This window comes from Prunus dulcis, chromosome 8 (assembly GCF_902201215.1).
Source record: "Prunus dulcis chromosome 8, ALMONDv2, whole genome shotgun sequence".
NCBI lineage: Eukaryota > Viridiplantae > Streptophyta > Magnoliopsida > Rosales > Rosaceae > Prunus > Prunus dulcis.
This window is the reverse complement of record NC_047657.1, coordinates 18,126,971-18,148,841: the sequence shown is the minus strand read 5'-3', so window position 1 is coordinate 18,148,841 and position 21,871 is coordinate 18,126,971. Positions and strand designations below refer to the sequence as shown.

The following is a 21,871-nucleotide window of genomic DNA, read 5'->3' as shown; positions in this document are numbered from 1 at the left end:
CGATGCTGCGACGAATCAGTGAATCGAGAAAGGTGTTGATGAAATGACTGAAAGAGACGCTTTTGCGTGGCCTACTTTGGTTTCATCTCACGCTGGAGTGGGGGATACGAGTTCCGCGAGGAACATAGCTACTTGGAATACTATGATCGACGGCTACGCTAGACTTAGCAATGTGGAGTCTGCAGAGTTGTTGTTTAATCACACGCCAACTAAAGACACAATCTCATGGACAACAATGATTGATTGTTATTCTCAGCACAAGAAATCTGGGGGACAATAGCAGTTTTTAATGACATGAGGATGAATGGGGAACTTGTGTTGGAATTCAGCAATTGAAGGGCTTGCAGTACATCATGGATTTGCCAAAGAAGCACTGGCAATGTTTAGCAAGATGGAGAGAGAGAAGATCAAGCCAAATGGGATTACTTTGGTCAAATGTAATTATCTCATCAATTAATTGTACTTTCCACATAATGGGTTTTTTTTTTTTTGGGAGTGCTAACAACTTTCTCTATAATCTTCTCTTTTGGACATTCTTCCTTCTTCTCATGACAAGTGTCACTTTCCTTATACTAAAAACAATGTCATTAATGCATTACACAAACTAGTTTTTGTTTTCCAAGTTTACTCTTATTAAATGTATTAATTTTTTTTAAATAAAAAGCTAATTTTTTTTAATAACTTTCTTACCATATTGTTAAAAATTAAATAAGAAAATAAAAACTGAAGTTTTTTATTATTATTTATTTTTCCAAAGAGAACGCGTGTTTTCTTAAAAACAAAATAAAGATGATAACAATGTCATGAAACAAACCTTATTTTTATCTTTTAAAAATACGACGTTTTTCTTCTGTTTTTTGAATTATTTATTTTTTAACAATGTGCTAAAGAAGTTATAACAAAATTTGAATAAATTGAAGGAAATATAAAAGCCAATACATTTTAAAAGGGTAAACTTGGAAAACAAAAACTAAATTGTGTGATGCATTAATGGCATTGTTTTAAGTGTAAGGAAAATGACACTTGTCATGAGAAGGTTAGAGAAAAGGTTGCTAGCATTCCTTTTTTTTTTTTTTTGGGTTGAAGATTAATACTAAGATGCTACAAAGAGTTTTGGGGGAGCAGCCTGCTCGATTTTAGCGGTGAAAGGTGAGGAGTTTGCTCAGTCTACCTCAATGCGCAGTGCATCTTCGAAATTTCCACCAATCTTTAAGTCTCGAAGTCGGTTATTCACAAGCTTCTCAACGTCTTCTGCACGCATGGCTAGTCGGTCATGTTGATGACCTTTGCGATTTAGACGATGCTGATTGACTTCCTCATTAGTTTGCGAGGGTCGACCTTCTCGGTTGCGCTGTCTATGTGGCGTGTTGGTGGACTGCGCTTGCGAGGGATTTCCAGTAGTTTGGCGACGAGAATTGGTTCTTCGAGAGTGAGTGGCGGAGCGCCTTTCTTCACGGTCCTCATTGTGATGATTGTCGAGTTGACCTCCCTGGGGGCCTATCCTTTCGTGAATATTTCTCTGTGAGCGGGCAGCGGAGCACCTTTCTTCTCGATCCTCGTCTCGATGGCCGTCAAGTTCACCTCCCTGGGAGCCTAACCTTTCATGAACGTCTTCCTGCTGGCCCATGCGAGCGTGGATGTCAGGTCTTGGGCCCAGCCTGTCGCGCACGTTGGTCCTTAAATTCAATCTGGACGGGAAACTTCGTCTGCTCTGAGTGTGGCTTGCGGATGCTTAAGACATGTCAGCAAGCTAATCTCGTTGTTGCGCATTTCCTTGTCCGCTTACCCGTGCTTGACCTGCTTGGTTCCCACTGAACTGCCTATCGGCGTGTTCGTTTATCCTTCTCTCTTCGCCCTGTTGTCCAAGGCCAAGGTTTTGAACCAAGTTTATTTGGTTGAGGAGCTGCCTCATCAAATTGTTTTGGTTGTCCATTCTCTGAGTTAGCTGGTCAACTCTCAGATTAAGGTCTACTTGACTTCGTGGATCGGGATGAGAGAAATGTGTGGAGCCCAATTGCACACGGGCTAGGGTTTCATTGGATGTGTACGTGGGAGCATGCGTCGAGCGTGGAGGCAATGGAGGGAATGGTTGAAGTTGCTCCAAGATTGGGCCAAAGTCGGCGGTGGTAGTGAGCCCAACTAGATGTGAGGTTCCACCATGCTCAACGGTGGTGCTATGAAGGTGGCTAGGTCCGGCCATGGGGCCTTGAGATGGTACGACGGCGGCGGAGGCCGGTGCGGTAGTCCTCACAGCGAGTCCGGTATGTGGCACGGTGGTTCCAGTCACACGGGGTGGTTGTTGAGGGTTCATAGGGGCGAGAGGTGGTGGAGCCGCCATGTCGATCATGGGATCATGGGATGAGTAGCTTTGGGCTTTCACGGATTGAGCCATAGCGGCGGTTTTGCTTCTCGTGCGCTTGCTTCCAACCATGGTTGTTTGGAAGGCTTCGATGGATTGGAAAATAGAAGGAACGGATTCTTTGAGCACGCGTTGAGTATAACTCGTGCTCTCAATGAAAGCACCAAATGTTTGTGCAAATAATCTCGCGGGAGAATATTCGCTTCTAGATCATTCAACCTTCAATCTTCCTTCTCTCTCTTCCTCGATTCCTGTAAAAAAGATTGGAGTAAATAGATCACACCCGGGGGGGGGTGTTGGCCAAAGGCCCTCCGATGCCTAAGTTAGTTCGAGTGTTTGTAGTAAAACAATAGCTACGCAAAGGGTACGGAGTTGTATGCAGGGTGTAAACCGGGTGGCCAGAGCCGTGTGTGGTGGCCAGAGCCGTGTGGAGAAAATATGGAGAGTGGAGAGGGAGAGAGAGCTTCGGGTATTTTTCTCAGGTATAAGGAGTAGGTTTAGATGTACCTTGAATGATTAATGAGGTCGTCTATTTATAGGAGCCTCGGGGCTAGGGTTTCGTATGGATCGAGTCGGCTTTGATAATATCCGAATTAAATATATTATCTCTTAAGAAGATAATATCTGAATTAAATGATATTATCTTCTCTTTATTAGGATAATATCTTAATTAATGATATTATCTCTTTAAATAAAGATAATATCATATTAATTAAGATATTTATCCCAATTAATTAATTAAACCAATTTGGTTTAATTAATTAATTTAAGAGATAATCTTTTTTTCCACGTGGCGTGCCCTGATTGGAGACGAAAATATATGCTCCCACTATGACCTCAAAATTAGGGATGGATTCAGGATTTCAAACTTGACTGGATTAAATTTAACTTACATATAAACATACTAAGTAGATAGAAAACTCGACCGTATGATGTAATTTCATCGATAACAACAAATAATAATACCACTAATCAAAGGGGGACATAAACAATATCTTCTACTTTTCTTTCTTTTTTTCCGCTCACTGTGCATTCTTTTGTTTCCCTATGTGTAGAGATGGGCATATTTCCTTTTCTCCTTTTTATTCTGCAGTGCACTGCAAGGAATTACTTAGGATGGTAACTTATTCAATTGGTTGGACTCACTATCAAACCCATGATTTTTTTAGCGAAGGTGCAATTTTGACCAGGATTTATTTATTTAATAAATAAATAAATAAAAAACAAGCGTGCTCCAGTGACGGCTTTTATTTCTTCAATACATAAGAGTTAGGTTATTCTTGTAAAACTCTTTGTGGCTGCTTTTAACTAGATTGACGTTAGGTCCCTTCATGCATTCATATTATACATGAAAAATTATTTTATGTAAAAATATTGGCTAAGTATGAAAAATAGTTTTTCGGAATAATCATTTTTTTAAGATAATTTTTGGCGGCTTTTATTCGTTACACATCAAATAAGAAAACTTGATTTTATGGGATTTTAGTATGAAGTATATATTAACTTAATGAGCCATCATTTTTAGCCTAAATCCTATTTTGCACTAAAACCGATTTTTCATATTGTGATTTGGTGAGGATTTGATTTTCTAGTATTTTTATTTGAATCCAAATGGAGAGTACTTCCTTATTTACATTGTAAACTTAAGTAAATGAAGTAATATAAAAATAAATTAAAGTAAAAGGAGAAAGACATTTACTTAAATACTGAAAATGGAAATAAGATAGAACCTTAGTAAATCCGCCACTGACTGGGCTATAATTTTTTTATGAGCTGGGAAACAAAAAGGGTTCATCATCCACCCACCGGAGTGTCGTGCAAACAACTCATCAACTCTGCATAACAACGGCGCTGATGGAGTTGAAATCCCAGTCATCGATCTCGAAGGGTGTAACAAGAATGATGACCGGCGAGCAAAGATGGTCAATGCCGTTAGAGATGCATGTGCGACGTGGGGTTTCTTTCAGATAGTTAACCATGGAGTTCCACTTGCTATAATGGAGGACATGACGGAAAGCAAAAGAAGGTTCCATGAGCAGCCCCAGGAGGCCAAGATGGAGTGGTACTCACGTGACTTTAGTTGCAAGGTGAATTATTATAGCAGTGGAGATATCAAGGGGCGTGCAAAACCAGTACCAGCTGAATGGAGGGACACGTTGTCCTGCAGAGCTGTAGATGATCAGTGGGATTTTGATGCAGTTCCTGAACTGTGCAGGTGTGCTTAATAATTTCTAGATCAGCTAGTAGATCATCTAACCAACAATATTAATTTGATCTAATTTTATTATTACTATATATAGCATACGGAAAATGTTCTTTAACTAGTTTGTTTTTGCAGGCGCGAAATGAAGGAGTATATAAAAAACATGATTGACCTGCAGGAAAAGCTATCCGAATTAATGTCAGAAGCGTTGGGGCTCAGTAAGGATCACCTATCGAGCACCGGGTAGGGTACTTGAAGTCTATCAAGTTATCGGGTCACTATTACCCGGCTTGCCCTGAGCCCGATTTGACTCTAGGCACAATCAAACACTCGGACCCCTTCCTCCTCACCTTAGTCCTACAAGACAAGAGCAAGGGCCTCCAAGTTCTCCATAATGATCAATGGGTTGATGCACCGTCGGTGGACGGAGCTTTAATTTAGTGACGAACATTGGTGACTTTATGCAGAGGTAGACTCGCTCTTCATTATTCATACCATATTATTTATTAATTTTAGAATCAACTTTATATTGGCCTAGTAGTATTTCCACTGATGCGGAGCTACGTATAAATTTGCAGTTACTTAGTAATGACAGGTTCAAGAGTGTGGAGCCAAGAATATCAGCTGTATCTTTTTTCCTTCCTTGTTCTAAGGGCAGACTTAAGCCATGTGGACCAATCAAGGAGCTTCTGTCTGATAACAGGATCACCTCTTATGAAGAGTTTATGAATCATTACAGAGTTGTTGGGCAAATTGGCGGTCGTGCCCTGCCTCACTTTAAACTGTAGCTGGTGAGCCTATATATGCATGTGGCTTGGCTGCCATATGCCCAAGCCAACTCCTAAGCGCGGATCCAATTACGATACTTTCATGCACTACTATTCCATGGAAATATTATACTTTTTTCTTTTTATCTGAAAATATTTTTCCAGGATTCAATATTAATCAAACCCCATTTCGTCCAAATATATATATATATATATATATATTAATCAAACCCCACAATCAAACCCATCACCAAACCTCACTGTCACATCCACCCAGTCAAGTCCCATCCACACCAACAACCCTACCCATACCAAATCAGACCACCACCATCCAATCGAACCCACAAGCGACCTCACCCATACCAAATCGAGCCGCCACCGTCAAACCCAACCAACCAATCTGCCTATCGAACCATCACTGTCCATTGACCAGTGAAATCGGAGGTAGAGCGGCGAATCTGAGAGGGAATCAGAGAACGAGAGAGTGAGAAAGAGAAGAGCCAGAAAGTTTGAGAAGATCAGGTTTTTTTTAATAAATAGTATAGCCGCACGGCCATACTATTTTTTAAATTAATAGTATAGCCGACCGGCTATACTATAGGGGGCTAAAAATAATAAATAGTATAGCCGTGCGGCTGTACTTTTTAAATATAATATATTTAAAGAGAAAAATATACCATAGAATGCCTGAAAGGGATTCTCGTGCATTTCTTGGTTTGCGACGCGTCTGATATATGAGTTGCGCAAGGATTATTTTACTGCGGCCGGCCAAAAACTCGAAATGGTAGTTATCATCTGTATATTTTTACTTGGGCAATGATTTTCAAGCGGATGAAATGCTCAGCCAACTTTAACTGTTTTTCAAAACAAAAACCTCTTCTTCAACGGCCCAAACCCCTGCCTCAGGACCCATCATCCATAGTTGAGAAGATAAAGAAATGTTCAACTTTAACAGAGCTAGAACGATTATGTGCCTCAATGATCAAGACCAATGCTACCCAAGACTCTTTCTTCATGAACCAACTCATTACCGCCTGTTCGACGCTTTCCCGCATAGATTATGCAGTTTTAGCCTTTACCCAGATTGAAAGTCCCAATGTTTTTGTCTACAATGCGATGATCAAAGGCTTTGTTTGTTGCGGTCACCCATGTCAGGCTTTAGGTTGTTATATCAATATGCTCAGGGGCATGGTTTTGCCTACCAGTTATACTTTTTCATCGTTAATCAAGGCCTGCACTTCACTATCTGCATTGGGGGTTGGAGAAGCTGTTCAGGGCCACATTTGGAAACATGGGTTTGGGTCACATGTGTTTGTTCAGACTTCTTTGATTGATTTTTATTCAAAGTTGCGACGAATCAGTGAATCCAGAAAGGTGTTTGATGAAATGCCTGAAAGAGACGCTTTTGCGTGGACTACTATGGTTTCATCTCACGCTCGACTGGGGGATATGAGTTCCGCGAGGATATTATTTGATGAGATGGAGGAAAGGAACATAACTACTTGGAATACTATGATCGACGGCTACGCTAGACTTGGCAATGTGGAGTCTGCGGAGTTGTTGTTTAATCACATGCCAACTAGGGATATTATCTCATGGACTACTATGATTGATTGTTATTCTCAGAATAAGAAATTTGGGGAAGCATTAGCAGTTTTCAATGACATGAGGATGAAAGGGATCAGTCCTGATGAAGTGACTATGGCAACTGTTATTTCAGCTTGTGCCCATCTTGGAGCCCTTGACTTGGGAAAGGAGATACATCTTTACATATTGCAAAATGGGTTTGATCTTGATGTTTATATTGGCTCTGCATTGATTGATATGTATGCTAAGTGTGGTGCATTGGATAGGTCTCTTTTGGTTTTCTTTAAATTGCAGGACAAGAACCTGTTCTGTTGGAATTCAGCAATTGAAGGACTTGCAGTTCACGGATTTGCCAAAGAAGCACTAGCAATGTTTAGCAAGATGGAGAGAGAGAAGATCAATCCAAATGGGGTTACTTTTGTAAGTGTTCTAAGTTCCTGCACTCATGCAGGGCTTGTTGAAGAAGGCCGTAGGAGATTTTCAAGCATGACCCAAGATTATTCCATTCTTCCCAAAGTTGAACACTATGGATGCATGGTGGATCTATTGAGCAAAGCTGGATTGCTTGAAGATGCACTAGAGTTGATAAGAAGCATGAAATTTGAACCTAATGCTGTTATCTGGGGTGCCTTGTTGGGTGGATGTAAGCTTCATAGGAACTTGGAGATTGCTAAAGTTTCTGTCAATGAATTGACGGTATTGGAGCCAAATAATAGTGGCTATTACACCCTTTTGGTTAACATGTATGCTGAAGCCAAACGATGGCGACAAGTTGCAGATACACGAGCAACTATGAAGGAACTTGGGGTAGAAAAGGGATGTCCTGGGTCCAGTTGGATTGAAATGGAAAGGAAAGTCCATCAGTTTGCAGCATCTGATAAATCTCATCCAGCATCAAGTGAAATTTACTTGTTGCTGGCAGAATTATACGGGCAGCTGAAGCTTGATGCTTGTGTTCCTGAACTTGGCTTTGAGTTATAGCAGTCCGCTCTTCAAAATGAGAAATTGACATCCAGAGGGTAATTGGTGATTCTGGGATTGGATGGCATGGTTCTCATATTGATCAGTACCTAAACTGCAACTGTTGCAGTTTACATATCACAAGGACAAAAGAGAATGCAAAATATACAAAGAGACATGTAAGAGAGGAAGATCCATTCCTCTTAGAATAATCTGTAGTCGATATGTGCTACATTCCTGATGTGATTTTTGGTCAGATGAAATTATCTCAGCAAATGTACTTCCATCAAAGCAGACGCTTAAGTGAAACAGGATTTCCGGCGAGGGAGATTAATATATTTTCTTTCAAGACCGTTACAAACACAACAAAACAGTGCTATCCCATGATATAAAAGTCTTCAAATTAAACAAAAGCAATCACAAAATACAAAACAAAAAATTTATTTTCAAATTAAATTGAATTGCTTTTTAGCTATTGTAATTTCGTTTCAAATTAAAATTAAAAGCTTGCACTAAAGTTTGGAAAGGGGCCGCGCGAACGCAGGCCCCCACTAACACAAATTATGACGTTGGCTCTCCCACTTGGGGAGACCATAGGGTAGCACCCCTCCAAAGTGCAATGGAGGTCACTAACCTAGGCCATGGGCCTTCTTGATCACCCAAAAACCCCGTCCAGGTAAGTATGTTTCAACGAGTTTGGTCGACTTATTTTATACAGGCCTTGCACTCCAACTCTTCTATGCTCCATCGATGTGGGACAAAACTAAAACAGACTAAAATAAAATCTACCAAAACAAGAACACTCTCTTTGAGTCTTTGAACAACTATGAAATACTATATGGGTTGTGTTGCAGTTTGACCCAGCTATACTTGTTCTTATCTACCAGACCAGAAAGGTATTCAATTGGGTTCATTTCTATGTTGTGCTGCTATCTATTGAAAAATTGTTACTGTTATTTGGCCACCACCAAAGTTTTCAACTTCATAGCAGTAGCTTGAGCAAATCTACAACTTCAGAAACCTGCCAGAAACCTTGAAACCTTGAATTTATCATTGGAACAAAGATCAAATTTGCATATTTTCATATGAATTCAAGAGCATTTGAAACCAAATTCAAGTCCCTCAGTAATATAAGCATTGGGTTTGTTGGCTTGTGTTCTTACTGAAGCTTTGAAACCAAATTCAAGGGTTTTTCAGTAAACTAACAAAACTAGTTCCTTTTACGCGCCCATGTCTTTGAAAAAAGAGCGTTCCAGCGCGGCAGTGTCCCGAAAGACATCTTATTTTGGACCATAATACCCTCAGTATCCTCCCTTTTCTCTCTCTTCCCTGTCTCAAAGAAGCGAAAGAGTGTGGGTGTGTGTGTTTCAGAGCGGACCCTAAATCTCTTCTTTCAGTGTTTCGCTCTCTGTAAGAGTTAAAGACGATGGCTTTCACTTCGTTTCTTGGCAGAGTTCTCTTCGCCTCTGTTTTCATACTCTCTGCTTACCAAGAGTTACTATAATTTACTACATATCTTCATTCTGTTCTTTAAATTTCCATACTTTTTGTTGATTGTATAGCATGTAATTTGTTCTTTGCAGCCAGAAAATTTCTGGGTTCCTGTTTAAACTTGCTTTTAAATTGGTTGGTATGCTTTTCTGCTTGGATCTGGTTCATTTTTGTTTCCATTATCTTGTTTCATCTTCTTATACAGAAGCATGTATACAGATTTTCATTTTCGTTTCGTTTAATTCCAGTAGAACTTTCATTTTTCAAGGGCTTGAAGTAACTTCCATCGCAACAGAGTTAGTTTCTAACAGCTATTAGTGAGAGTAGGCATCGAAAAGTGTATGCTTTTAAAAGGATATTGGCATATACTTGGTTATCATTTTGTTGCTTACCGCAATTGGGATCTTTATGGACGATTAGTTTATTTGCTTAATTATTGGGAAAATGGGTGCTATTCTAGTTAGTAATTTTTTAGTTCACAATATTAGGAAACTTAATGATCCTTTGTAGCCTGCTCATTCAATTTATTACGCTGCTGAGACATTGTGGAAAGTTTATACTAAGCTTGTTCCTCAATGACATGATATAGACTCTTAATTTTTCTGTCGTATCAACATTCGCAAACTGTATGGCTAAATATGCATCATAAGCTGATGAAAACATGTTCTTCATGTTTGTTGTATCAAAAATCTGGGGAAAGGTCTTCTTTTTACTAGTTTTCCTCCACTCCTTGTTTAGATGGGTCTAAAAAAACCTTATGTCGTCTCAACCCATTAAAAAATTTCCTAGATGTTAAGTTTGATCTATTAAAACTAAGTTTATGCACACATTTGTTCGCAGTATAGATGGCTGTTAATCAATGTAGGTGTAATATTTCTTTGGCACCAGATTATAAGTTATTTCATTGAATTTTGCTTTCTTTATCTGGAACACTTCTAAATTCCTTGTGTGAGAAACTGAAGTTTTCCTTCATTAGAGAAGGATCATGGTGTATCTGGTTGTTATGAAGCACCATTTTCACTTTAATTGTCGTTGGTCAGCCTGACAGCACATGTATCTTATATAGCATTGTGATGTCTTCCTCTTGATAGGTTCAACGAATATGAGTCTGATGGGGGACCAGCAGCAAAGGCTTTCGGACCAAAGTTTGATGTCTTTACAAAGCATGTGCAATCTCACATTGGCAAACAAGTGCCAGAAATCGAAGTGAGGATCTCTCACTATCTCAGACATGAACACACATCTTAGTTAGCATGGAACTATCAATGAAAGGAGCATGTTTTGAAACGGCTAACTTAGATGTAGAAAGCCCTCATTGTATTTTCTCGTACTATTCAAAGGGGTAACCATCCAGTAAATATAAAATCAAACAATTTCTTGCACATACAAAGTCCTGAAGAAAAAGTATTATTTGCAAAGGTCATGTCTGGTTTATTATTAGCTTGATTTTGATTTTTGTTGTGCACAGATTGCACACTTAGTTGCCGCCACTATAGCACTCAAGGGCATTGGAGGCATCCTCTTCATCTTTGGCACTTCTCTTGGAGCCTATCTCCTGGTTTGTTTTCATGCTCTGCCAATTCACGTCTTTTGCATGTGTCATATTGGAAATTGGAACAGTTTTGATATTATATATATCTTTTTACTTGGTGCAGCTTCTGCATCAGATGATTGCTACTCCTATTTTATATGATTTCTACAATTATGACAACGAGGAGAAAGAATTTACACAACTCTTCATCAAATTTACACAGGTTATATATATAGTCTTTTGAATACTAGCATGGAACTATAACCAACTGCATTGTAAATTATGCCCTACTTTTCCTCTCTGCAGAATATGGCTCTTTTTGGGGCATTGCTGTTTTTCATTGGGATGAAGAACTCAATTTCTCGGAGACAACCGAAGAAGAAGGTTCAGAAAACGAAAACTGTTTAGGAAGGAATTAGCCTTAGAAATTGGGTTCATTTTGCGGTTTATGTAACTTCTACCTTAAACTGATGGTTTTAGCCAGCATGTATGATTTAGGCGACAATCTTCTTTTGAACTCTTTTGTGTACTTTACTTTCATGGTAATTGGATTTGTTTCTCTTAAGTAGAGCTGGTTTCAAATGATAACCTGCTTTAAAAATTATAGTAAACCTATTTATGAGTAATCACGAAATTGCACCATGAGGATTAAGATACCAGATCAAGTTAGGCATCATGCAGAACAAAGAGAGTGTCAACTTTGGGAGTTGCATGATTGAACCCAAACAATAATAATTACCCTCCGTTTGGATAAAGGAATTGAAAATTATATAGAATTCTAAAATGATGGAATTTAGATTTCTATCATTTTAATTTTTGGCAATTGAAGATTTTAATGTTTGGATTTATGCATATTGAATTTTGTAAATGATAGAATATTGTAAATGACAATATGGAAATTGTGAAATGACACCTATTTTTGTGGAAATTAAACTCGGAAATTTAATGCTCAAATTTCCACGATTTTTTCCACGTTTCATTTAATAAATTCCACACTTTAGTTGCCAAATAAGGGAATTGTTAATTTCTCCTCTTCAATTCCCTACTTTTAACTAAATTCCGAGTTATTTTCCCTCATCCAAACAGAATATAATAGGCTGATTGCTCGTAGTTACTTAATGCATTTTGAGCCATAGATAATGTGGACTCTGCACTTAATTAATTTTACATTTATCTATGACTCATAATTCGTTAAGTCTGCACGCACAAAAGAGCATGTGGTCTCAAATTATACGTTAACATATAGAAAGATGTCAAATCTCATTGATTCATAGATATTGCATGATCTCATGGACTCAGACGCGTCCTCCTCTTGAGGCTGGGATCCCATGTGAGCTTATTTATGTCACCCAACCTAATCCCGAATTAGTCATTAGGTTTAGGTGAGCTGTCACATTGTTCCCTCTTAATGAAAGATCATGTTTCTAAAATACGAACAGATAACACAATCACTAGACTCTAAAAACTTAAACGAGTCGTTAATAATCTATCGACTCGATTATTAACTTATCACTGACTTGACCGTGGAATGGTCGGAGGAAATAATGACCTAATTACAACAGTAATCCTTTCTGACTTTGTTCAATTTTCAACAACTCGCACATGATGCCAAGTTAAAAGAGAAAGAAACTTCAAATTATTCTCCATTATAGCAAAAAGAAAAAAGAATCAAATTGCTTTGCGTGCATTTCAAACTTTTAATCCAGAATAAATGCCAGATAGTGGTCTAGTTTGCCTTTTCCAGAGCCACGTTATCCAATCCTGAAATGTAGGCAGTGCAGCATCATTTGCTTGTTTTGGAAGTGGCGATCCAGAAAAAAAACCAACTTTATAGCAAGACTTTCCTTTTCTGTTGAACGGTGAGATACAGTGACAAACAAATCTAAGGAAAAAGACATTTTCCTCTTCCAACCTTTATATTATTTGCCTTGTTAACATCTCAAGATTGTGATCTCAAGGAAAAGCCAAAACTGAGTATCTCACTTTCTTGACCTTTTGTTTAACTTTTTAAACTTCCTCACACAATTTTTAAATTGGTAGAAGGCATCTGGTCTTTCAGGGAATGCGAGAGCCTCTTGTGCCCCTTCTTTTTGCTTTGAAATGGCCTCCTCCTCCTCCATTTCTTTTCATCTGAGATAAGAAAAAGCAAACCCTTTTTCAGTTTTCAAAACTTGATCACCACACCCACCCTGCTGCTAAGATGGAAGATGGGTCACAGCCAAAATATGACAGAGTCAAGGAAGTGAAGGAGTTTGATGAAACAAGAGCTGGAGTTAAAGGCCTTGTAGACTCAGGGGTAACAAAAGTCCCAAGTTTCCTCATCCATCCACCACAGAGCCTTTTAAGTTCAACCACAGCCAATATACAATTCCAAGTTCCAGTCATAGATTTTGATGGCTTTGATCATGATTTCCGGCGTGTGCAGATTGTCAAGGAAATTCGAGAAGCATCCGAAACATGGGGTTTCTTTCAAATGATCAATCATGGAGTTCCAGACAGGGTAATAGGCAATATGATAGAAGCAATTCGACAGTTTCATGAGCAGCCAGAGGAGGTGAAGATGGAGTTGTATTCCCGAGACTCTAAGCAAAGAGTTAGATTTTACTGCAATGGAGATCTGTTGGTATCAAAAGCAGCAAACTGGAGAGATTCAATAGGCTTTGATTTCCAGGACGGACCATTGGACCCCGAGTCATTTCCCTCTGTTTGCAGGTACTTCACTTAAACAAACTTCGTATATTTATAAGTATTGACAGTCTGACAACATAACATATTAAATAACCTAACAGGAGATTGGTTTGATTCGCAGAGAGCCGGTGCAAGAGTACATGAAACACTTGATCAACCTAAGAGAGGTGATATCAGGTTTGTTGTCAGAGGCCTTGGGGCTTAGCACTGATCACCTGGAACGCATAGAGTGCATGAAGACTGAAAATCTGGTGTGCCATTATTACCCAAGCTGTCCAGAACCAGAGCTGACCCTTGGGGCAACCAAACATTCAGATCCATCCTCTTTGACTGTGCTCTTACAAGACAATCTTGGTGGCCTACAAGTCCTCCATCAAGGTCACTGGGTTGATGTTCCTCCAGCTCATGGAGCTCTGGTGGCCAATATTGGTGATCTAATGCAGGTATAGGTTTCATAAATTCAATGTCAAAAACTTCAGTGACATGGTTTCATTCACCTCATCTCCATCTCGTGATAACTAGTCACATGATGAGAAAGACAAAAAGGAGGTGTATCAAACCGTTTGAAGAAAGTTTTCCTCCTAAACTAGACTTTGAAACAGCTCTAGAAAAACATGAGAGGTGACTTAATCTTCACATTCTGTGCAGCTTATTACTAATGACAAATTCAAAAGTGTGGAGCACAGGGTACTGGCTGGAAGAGTGGGGCCGAGGATATCAGCTGCATGTTTTTTCTATCCAAGTGCTACACATAGATTTAAACCCTATGGGCCAATTAAGGAGTTTGTGTCTAACAACCTACCTATATACAGGGAAACTCATGTTGGAGAATATCTTGCCTATTACAGGTCAAAAGGATTAGATGGTAACTCTGCCCTTCCTCATTTTAAATTAGCCTAATTTAATCCCTACTTTCTTTGATCCTATTGTTCAGATGATAATCCCAATTATTTTAGTTAACTTCAATTTTCTTTCTTTCGTTTTTTCAACAAATCAAAGTAACAAAATGCTGCACCCTTTAGATTGAAGTTTTATCACCCAATATATTAGTCATTAGAAACTGAAATTTTATCTTTAACCTTGTTTCATGATAATGTAGAGAAGAAAAAAAAATCAAACTGGAAAAAGACACATGCATTAGATACTGCTAGAAAGACTATTATCCAAGTATCATCCTCCCAAACAAATGACAAGCAAATTACAACAGAACAAAAGGATAATAATAAATCGCACCTTTCTACCTCCTATGGGCTTTTCTCTCCTTTTCTTTTCAATTATGGAGGGTTCAAACCCAGACCAAAAAAAAAGGGAGGGGGTTCAAATTAAAACGAAAACGTAAATGCCAATCACAAATGACTCACAATAATTTACAAAGGAACCTACAGAGCCACTCCAAGAGCGAGACAAGCTATAGCTGTTGCATAGGGTTCTTGGGCTGCAATATTTGAACAAGGGACCACAAGATATCCATTCTGTGTATGCTTCTGTTGTTCTGTCCCTGCAGTAATTCAGAATTCAATTTTAGTTCATGACTGTAAACACCAGGTACAAACTTACTAGATAGCAATCCAGTGTGGTGGAAACATGCAAGCTTTTAGATTGTCACACGGGGACAGATATAAGCAAGTTTGGCTGTTTTTATAGGTACGTCGAAAAGCAAGTCCATTTTATAAATATCAACATTCTAAGTGTATTCATACGGTCATGACATCTTGAGGCCTAGCAGCTCATTTGGCATGAAATTTTTCATTAGCATGTCATGCCACTGATCTTACCTCAACCACAAAACATATCCATGTCTTGTCACTACGGGCTTCTGTTACACCTTTTAAGATTGTCAGACCCAAACTTCTGATAGCTTCTGCTATCTCAAGAAAATGACTGCATTCTTCGCACATCATCTGCATAGATCAGTCAAAATGTTTGTAAAAATGAAAATCAATTAAAGGCAAAGAAAATCATAGCAGAAAAAAAAAAAAAAATTGCAAAAAGAACATATGATAAACTTCATAACTGGAGGACTGAATTAGACACAATAAAGCATAACATCTCCAGAAGTTCGTGTATAATTAAAGAAAAGACCCGCTAGTATTCACAAGTATTGCATACCTCAACAACCATCTGCCCATTCTTGTTGAGGTTCTCTACCATTATTGAACAAACTTTCAGATTGCCTCCCACCTCCACTGCCCAGCTTGATCCCCGTTCATAATTAGAGGATCCCAACATGCTTGCTTCCTTGTGACACAACTGTGAATTTAGCATTATGATTAAGTAGACTAACATGTTAATTCAATAAACATTGCATATTCTTGCCGATAATTAGTTTGCAATTGCAAGTCCTACTACTCAACTCCTACTTGAAATCTGAAAAGCTCTTCCATTAGATAGTAGAGGCACAAAAAAGAGAGTTATTACTCACTGTCTGCTATGAAACAGTGACATTTTTAAATATAGGTTATATATATGATTAGTCTCTGCAGATGGTTTTACAAGGTGGAAGCTTCAGAAGAGCATACTCATAATCCAAACAGAAATGCTAACCAAATAGAGCCCACTTTGTAAACTAAAAAATGAAGGTTGAAAGTTGTCAACTAATCCCAGGCCATAAAATACTTGACCAAAAACATTTACCTTTGCATCAGCACACTTATTAAGTTTGTCTGCATGCTTAGTGATGCTTTGTAGAAAGAGCATGTGCTTGATTGTACGCTCCAGCAGTGAATCAATACTACACTGTAAAATTACCATGAAACTTTTAGCATATATAGCATGAATCTACAAATTTTTCAAGTCCAAAACCCAGATAATAATTTGGAAAGTCACCTTTGCTCCATTAGGTATTAGCTCCCGCAGCTCCTTGATACGGTCTTGGATCAATTGCCTGTCCCTTGGCCTAGGCCTAGAATTCTCCCCAGGTCTAGCCCTCTTCTTGTTGTTTTTAGATGGTCCAGAAGACCTCTCCAGCTGCTCACTACAAGCACTAGGACAAGGCGAGGAAAACCATTTGGGGGATATGACCCCACATACCCCTGATGAGCTCAAGCATTGTTGTGTGTCCTCTGCTATAAGAGAGGGCTGATCAATGGAATAATTTTCTGAATCAATTGTATGTGTAGTATGACTAGAAGGCTCTGGATACTTTTCAGTTGTCAACAGAGACTGCATTGATTTACAGAATGATTTTTCACTTTTAACATCATTGCCACTGTGGCAAACATTGGCCACCACTGCTTCAAGAAGATGCTCTTGGCAAGAATCAGATGTCAACTGGCCAGTTTTCATCCCCTCAGGCATCTCAATAGTAATTCCATCTCCATTCTTCTCTGCTTCCCAATCAAAATAGTTACCCTTATTCAGAAAAGCTGGCCCAAGTGCTTCATGCAGCTCACAGCCAGCAGGGAATGCCATAGATGTACTAGATGTGTCCATGTGACCTGATTCAGTTTGAAAGTCCAAGTTTTCCAGGTCCTTCTGAAACTTAACATCTGAGGGTTCACTTACTTGCAACACCTCATTTTGGTAAAAATCTACCCTGTCCACATTAACCCTGCCATGCGCCGCAGAGTTGAGAAATGTTGCAGATAAGTCTGCAGAATCACATAAATTAACATTTTCTTGAACAGAACCATGTGATAATGGATTGGCATAGATCATTGAAGCCATCCTAGTATCTTTGCAGCCACTACTCTCCCCTTTACACGTCGTCCTATCAAGTAATTCCACACCTACTAGTTTGCAATGCTCTGAATTTAAGATACTTGATTTTGACTGATGTAGTTTGGCACTCTCAAGACACCCTAAGTTAGATGACTCAAGTCCTCCATGCTTATTGGCCAGTTCAACTGCCTTTTTCAGACAATTTTCATGCAGTGGAAAAATGTGAGAACTATCACTGTCTTTCCCAATATGTGGGAAAACGGACGACCAAACATCTGGGCTTTCTTCTCTGTTTGCGGCTTTATCTAAATTATGTAGGCAATCAGTAATAACCCCTGAAGCCAAACCTTTAGGAGATATACTTGTCTGAGGAAAAGAGAGGAAAAGAGAGGAAATAAAAAAGGATACCCAGGGGTCAGTGTCCTAATTTCTGTGTCACAAGAAGGAAAATCATAAACTTGCTTCATATATGCACATGCACAAACTAATCGATGCATGCACACACAGACATAGTGAGAGAGAGAGAGAGAGAGAGAGAGAGAGAGAGAGAGAGTTACCAAGCATGCTGAACTGTTTATGCCAGATTGCAATGGATTACGGATCTGCTCTACTGGGGAATCTTGAAGCGTACTAAAAACATCTCTTATTTCAGATACCAGCTTCACATTTTCAATGACCTGCACCTCTCAAATGGAAAACAGAAAAAGAAAAATAAATCTACATTTGAAAAATGTATAGATTGAATATACAAACCATAATTATGACACATACAGTTTTAAAAATTTCAACCGCTTGTGGTCACTATGGAATAATAACAAAATTGCATGGACTTGGACAGTAAAGTACACAAATCATTTTCATAGCTATAACACCGCAACAAAATTAAGAATTAACCACATGCTATATCATACAGAATTACAGATGTTTATTTTGTAATCCCATAGGATAAGAAACCACACAAACACCAACTCAAGCATTACTTAAAGTATTCATTATTCACTCAAAAGAAAGAACTTACTTTATTTAAAGAACCAAGCTGTACAACTCCATGTGGAACAGCCACAACGACAATGGTCTACAGGAAATGGCAAATAATTCGATTTAGCAGACATGCAGAACATCTAGTAGAAATCATAATCATAACAAAACAAATGCTTATATAAGAAAACATATACGTTAGTGAAAGTGTTCAAAAACCCGAACAAATTTGCATTCAGCATCTAACCAGCCATCAACCTACCACCCTATACAAAAAGACGAATCCTAATCCATATCTTGCCTTGCAAAGAAAGAACTTCGAGAAATGAAATTTTATGGCTAATTTTCATTCAGCTCAATGAACAGAGCAAAATGATTCTACGAGTGAAGCAGATGCCTAAACCAAACTAATAAACAAATGAGACAATATCGCAGGCTATCCCATGATTATTCATGTTTTCTCATATATGACTATGCCCAGAAGAAACAACAGTAATTAAAAGGTGCATCACAAAAGCAATACCCTCATCAATTCTTAATTTATTTCCAATTTATCTGTCCTGGCAGGGTAGTATCTCATCAAGAAAAAAATTAAAATGACAGAGAGAACGAGAGAGAGCAAGGCATACCCTTATGCCAGCTGAAAATTGACTTTGCCACCCATCACAGTACTGAAAACACCCAAAGCATCAAAGCTTAATAAGAATGAGTGGCAAACCAATTAAATATTAGTACTGCAGAGCAGCAACCGTTTATCAATATCACACACTTTCAAAGTAAAATATGCTAATTATTATATTTCTGGATAATAACAAAACATTTACCTGAAATGGTGAACAGTTATTCTTAAATAGATTATCAGCAAAAATCCACTGATGCTTCCTGGTAACCGCCACTTGTCCAACAATCCTGAAAAGGAAAGTAATAATGCAAATTTATGAGCTCTTGTTCTTTTCCTGTTTCTTTCCATGCTATCCAGCTACCGTAATCAGAATTATGGTAACAGCAAATATTGAGGAAGGGCATAAGCTTAGTATATAAATACTGGAAATGGTTTTTCAATTTACAGTTTTTCAATCCAAACTTTAAGAGTGGCCATTATGGTAACTTGAAAGTGAGGAGTAATTACCCCTCTCCCAGAGTATATACATGATACGACATTTTTGCCACAGCAAGCCCAAGGGGGTCGTGTGAGTAATGGCTGTCGTGCAATCTATCTAGTGTCTTATTGAAGCACCTATTCTCAGAAGAATCATGTTGCTCACAGTTGTCATAGTAAGCATCCTCCCAAGTCAGTACCCTGCATAATGCAGAATACCACATATCAAAATATTATGTGGGGCATGAAATTGTGTATAACTCAGTAAAAGGAGCCAGAAATCTACATGCAAATGGAATTTTTCTCGAAAACCACACCTAATTTGATTATTTACGGACTGAAATGAATAGCAGGATTCACACTCTAAATTCATACTGAAGACCACAGATATTTGGGAAACTAACATGACTTAGGTACCAATCCTAGTGCAGCTCTGCTTTCTGTACCATTCTAACCTGCTTGAATTAAATTTCCTGATTCTCGACCAAAAAGAAAAAAAGAAAACTTCAAAATCCATAATAGTAATAAGCAAGCAAATTAAAACTCACATTCGAGCTCGATACTTGAGTTTCCAGAAAATGGCGTAGTTCCACTCCGTATTGAAACAGAGGCTTCTTAGTACATGGTGCAAGTCAGAAGTACCCATCTCCTCCAAAGTCCAAAGCTTTTTCCTAAACAGCCTCTAAACAACACCACCAAACAAATAAAACCCCACAGCCTCCCCAAAATTTTAATTTTGGCGCCAATTTCGTGCCCTAACTTCCCCTGTAGGAGCCTCTACCCGCCTGCTTCCTCCGTAACCCTGCTCGCCGCTTTATTGGCGGTCCTACCGCCGCTAATAGCAAACGATCCGTCCCCATCCCCTCACACTGTTAACGCGATCACAGTACTACGCCACCAATACCTCACTTCCTCAACGACCTTCACAAACTCACAACCCCAAACCCTAGAAATACAGAGTAAGAGGCCACGTTACAGTTGGGATTGTTACAGTCCCTGCATTCAGCCATGAACTTGTACGGGAACTTCAAAAAATCTATAAAATAAAATGGAAGAAGAATTAGAAAACAAAGAAAACGCTCCAACAGCTTCCAGATGAAACTAAACACAGAACGCGATCGATTTGAACCCTAGCGTATGTCCGACGACATGGATCTCTCAGAAAAAAAAGAGTGAAAAAAAAAAATTTTGAACTTTTTTCTGCGAATTATTTGGATGAACTGTACGGATTTCTTCACAGAGAAAGGTTCAGATTGAAAAGAACAGAACGGTTTAGTGTGGCGATCTAAGAGTTCAGCAGAGCTTGTCAGATTGCTAAGAGGGGACTGAAGCTTTAGCTGAGAAGATGTATATCAAGTGCAGCAAAATTCAAAGCTCTGAGCTGCATTCGCTCCCATTTTTAACGACAATGCAGCTTTTTCGCTTTTTCTAGAGAGGGAAAAAGCAGAGAGAGAGAGAAGCTTCAATGGCTTTTTTCTTTCAGAGAGAGAGAGAGTGTGTGTGTGTGTGTGTGTGTGTGAAAAAGCAGAGAGAAAGAAGGCGCTTTTGGTGCGAACTGCGAATGAGAGAGAAGTCACCGAGGGAGAGGAGGATTTATTTGTTTATAATATAAGGAGAGTTTACCTTCGCACGCTGTTCATTTTAGCTTTTCTTTACGAAACGTGCACAATCGTTGATATAATGCGCCGGATGATGCTACACTGCGCATCCTTGGTGACCGCTGACCACTCACAACTAACCCCCCTTATGTGTAATTACCCTACGCATCCTGCGCACTTTAGCAACCCCCACCTTTGTGTCTTGAGTGTGAAAGATTGGAAAGGATGAAAAAAAATGGTGGCCAAGGAGAAAAGAAGAGTGATGAGGAATTTGGCTATTGGGTGGGGGGTTGTATTATTGAGTTTATATATAATTTTGGAAAAGGAAATCCATTGATCCCAATTTTGGGCTATGAGTACACTTTCTAGGTAGTGTCCTTGATGGCCAACAACATGATGCCCATGTGAGGAAATTGATCCTTATCTTGCCCTCAATTTTCAAGGATACAATCCCCACCTCTTTTCTTAACCAACAACAAAATAAGATGAACTCATCCCTCTCCCTCTATTCCCTTTTTGTTTTTACAATGATTTTATTGCCCCAAAGTTGTGACATCTTACACCTCCCTTATTTTTCAATGTTCCCTTTCATACATTAACATTTTTCCGTCCAAACTATACGGTAGATGTTATCACTTCTTTTTTAATTTGGTGATAGTTATCTTCGATTAGTTAGAGGAGGTTTCAGATTCGACTCATATAAATATGAGAATGATACATATTAGTGAGTATCCTATCATCAAGCGTTATTTGAAAACTTTAGTATAGTAACAATGATACTTGAGAGCATTTCCCGAGTATTAAAGGCATAGTCGACAAAGTCTATTATGTTGATAACTATAAGTAAAATGTTGTCAAATTATCCATCTTGGTGCCTAAACATTAGGTATTTTGATGGATGTGGTATTATTAAAACACAGAAGGAAAAACAAGTTTGCCATCGGATGCTC

The 21,871-nt window shown here is 38.7% G+C and overlaps 5 protein-coding genes and 1 non-coding gene across 11 annotated transcripts; 4 read left to right on the top strand and 2 right to left on the bottom strand.

Annotated features, from left to right (window-relative positions):
- The first annotated feature begins 4,153 nt into the window (after positions 1-4,153).
- Positions 4,154-4,878, top strand: LOC117612254 (1-aminocyclopropane-1-carboxylate oxidase homolog 3-like). Its single transcript, XM_034341021.1, has 2 exons — positions 4,154-4,574; positions 4,698-4,878. Exons 1-2 carry the CDS (start codon positions 4,279-4,281, stop codon positions 4,807-4,809), a joined length of 408 nt encoding a protein of 135 aa, XP_034196912.1. The 5' UTR covers positions 4,154-4,278; the 3' UTR covers positions 4,810-4,878.
- A 1,176-nt stretch (positions 4,879-6,054) lies between these two features.
- Positions 6,055-8,220, top strand: LOC117637759 (pentatricopeptide repeat-containing protein At1g06143). Its single transcript, XM_034372758.1, has one exon. It carries the CDS (start codon positions 6,146-6,148, stop codon positions 7,895-7,897), a length of 1,752 nt encoding a protein of 583 aa, XP_034228649.1. The 5' UTR covers positions 6,055-6,145; the 3' UTR covers positions 7,898-8,220.
- Positions 8,221-8,399: 179 nt separating this feature from the next.
- On the bottom strand, positions 8,400-8,560 carry LOC117612323. Its single transcript, XR_004583363.1, has one exon. It is a non-coding gene; the product is annotated as a U1 spliceosomal RNA (small nuclear RNA).
- A 565-nt stretch (positions 8,561-9,125) lies between these two features.
- On the top strand, positions 9,126-11,466 carry LOC117636366. Its single transcript, XM_034370837.1, has 5 exons — positions 9,126-9,370; positions 10,459-10,573; positions 10,836-10,925; positions 11,023-11,121; positions 11,205-11,466. Exons 1-5 carry the CDS (start codon positions 9,303-9,305, stop codon positions 11,304-11,306), a joined length of 474 nt encoding a protein of 157 aa, XP_034226728.1. The 5' UTR covers positions 9,126-9,302; the 3' UTR covers positions 11,307-11,466.
- A 1,353-nt stretch (positions 11,467-12,819) lies between these two features.
- Positions 12,820-14,546, top strand: LOC117636365 (1-aminocyclopropane-1-carboxylate oxidase homolog 1-like). The gene is made up of 3 exons (XM_034370836.1): positions 12,820-13,610; positions 13,708-14,029; positions 14,235-14,546. Exons 1-3 carry the CDS (start codon positions 13,099-13,101, stop codon positions 14,484-14,486), a joined length of 1,086 nt encoding a protein of 361 aa, XP_034226727.1. The 5' UTR covers positions 12,820-13,098; the 3' UTR covers positions 14,487-14,546.
- A 153-nt stretch (positions 14,547-14,699) lies between these two features.
- Positions 14,700-20,860, bottom strand: LOC117636362 (transcription factor bHLH155). 6 transcript variants are annotated; one of them, XM_034370829.1, is made up of 11 exons: positions 19,872-20,860; positions 19,354-19,524; positions 19,049-19,133; positions 18,854-18,895; positions 18,265-18,321; positions 17,804-17,929; positions 16,413-17,612; positions 16,221-16,322; positions 15,696-15,836; positions 15,362-15,487; positions 14,700-15,084 (listed from the first exon to the last, which is right to left on the bottom strand). In XM_034370829.1, the coding sequence occupies exons 1-11, from the start codon at positions 19,967-19,969 to the stop codon at positions 14,995-14,997; spliced, it is 2,238 nt and encodes a 745-aa protein (XP_034226720.1). In that variant the 5' UTR covers positions 19,970-20,860; the 3' UTR covers positions 14,700-14,994. The 6 variants fall into 6 exon arrangements, with proteins under 6 accessions (XP_034226720.1, XP_034226721.1, XP_034226722.1 ...); XM_034370830.1 differs by having other exon boundaries at positions 17,804-17,923; XM_034370831.1 differs by lacking the exon at positions 18,854-18,895.
- Positions 20,861-21,871: the final 1,011 nt, after the last annotated feature.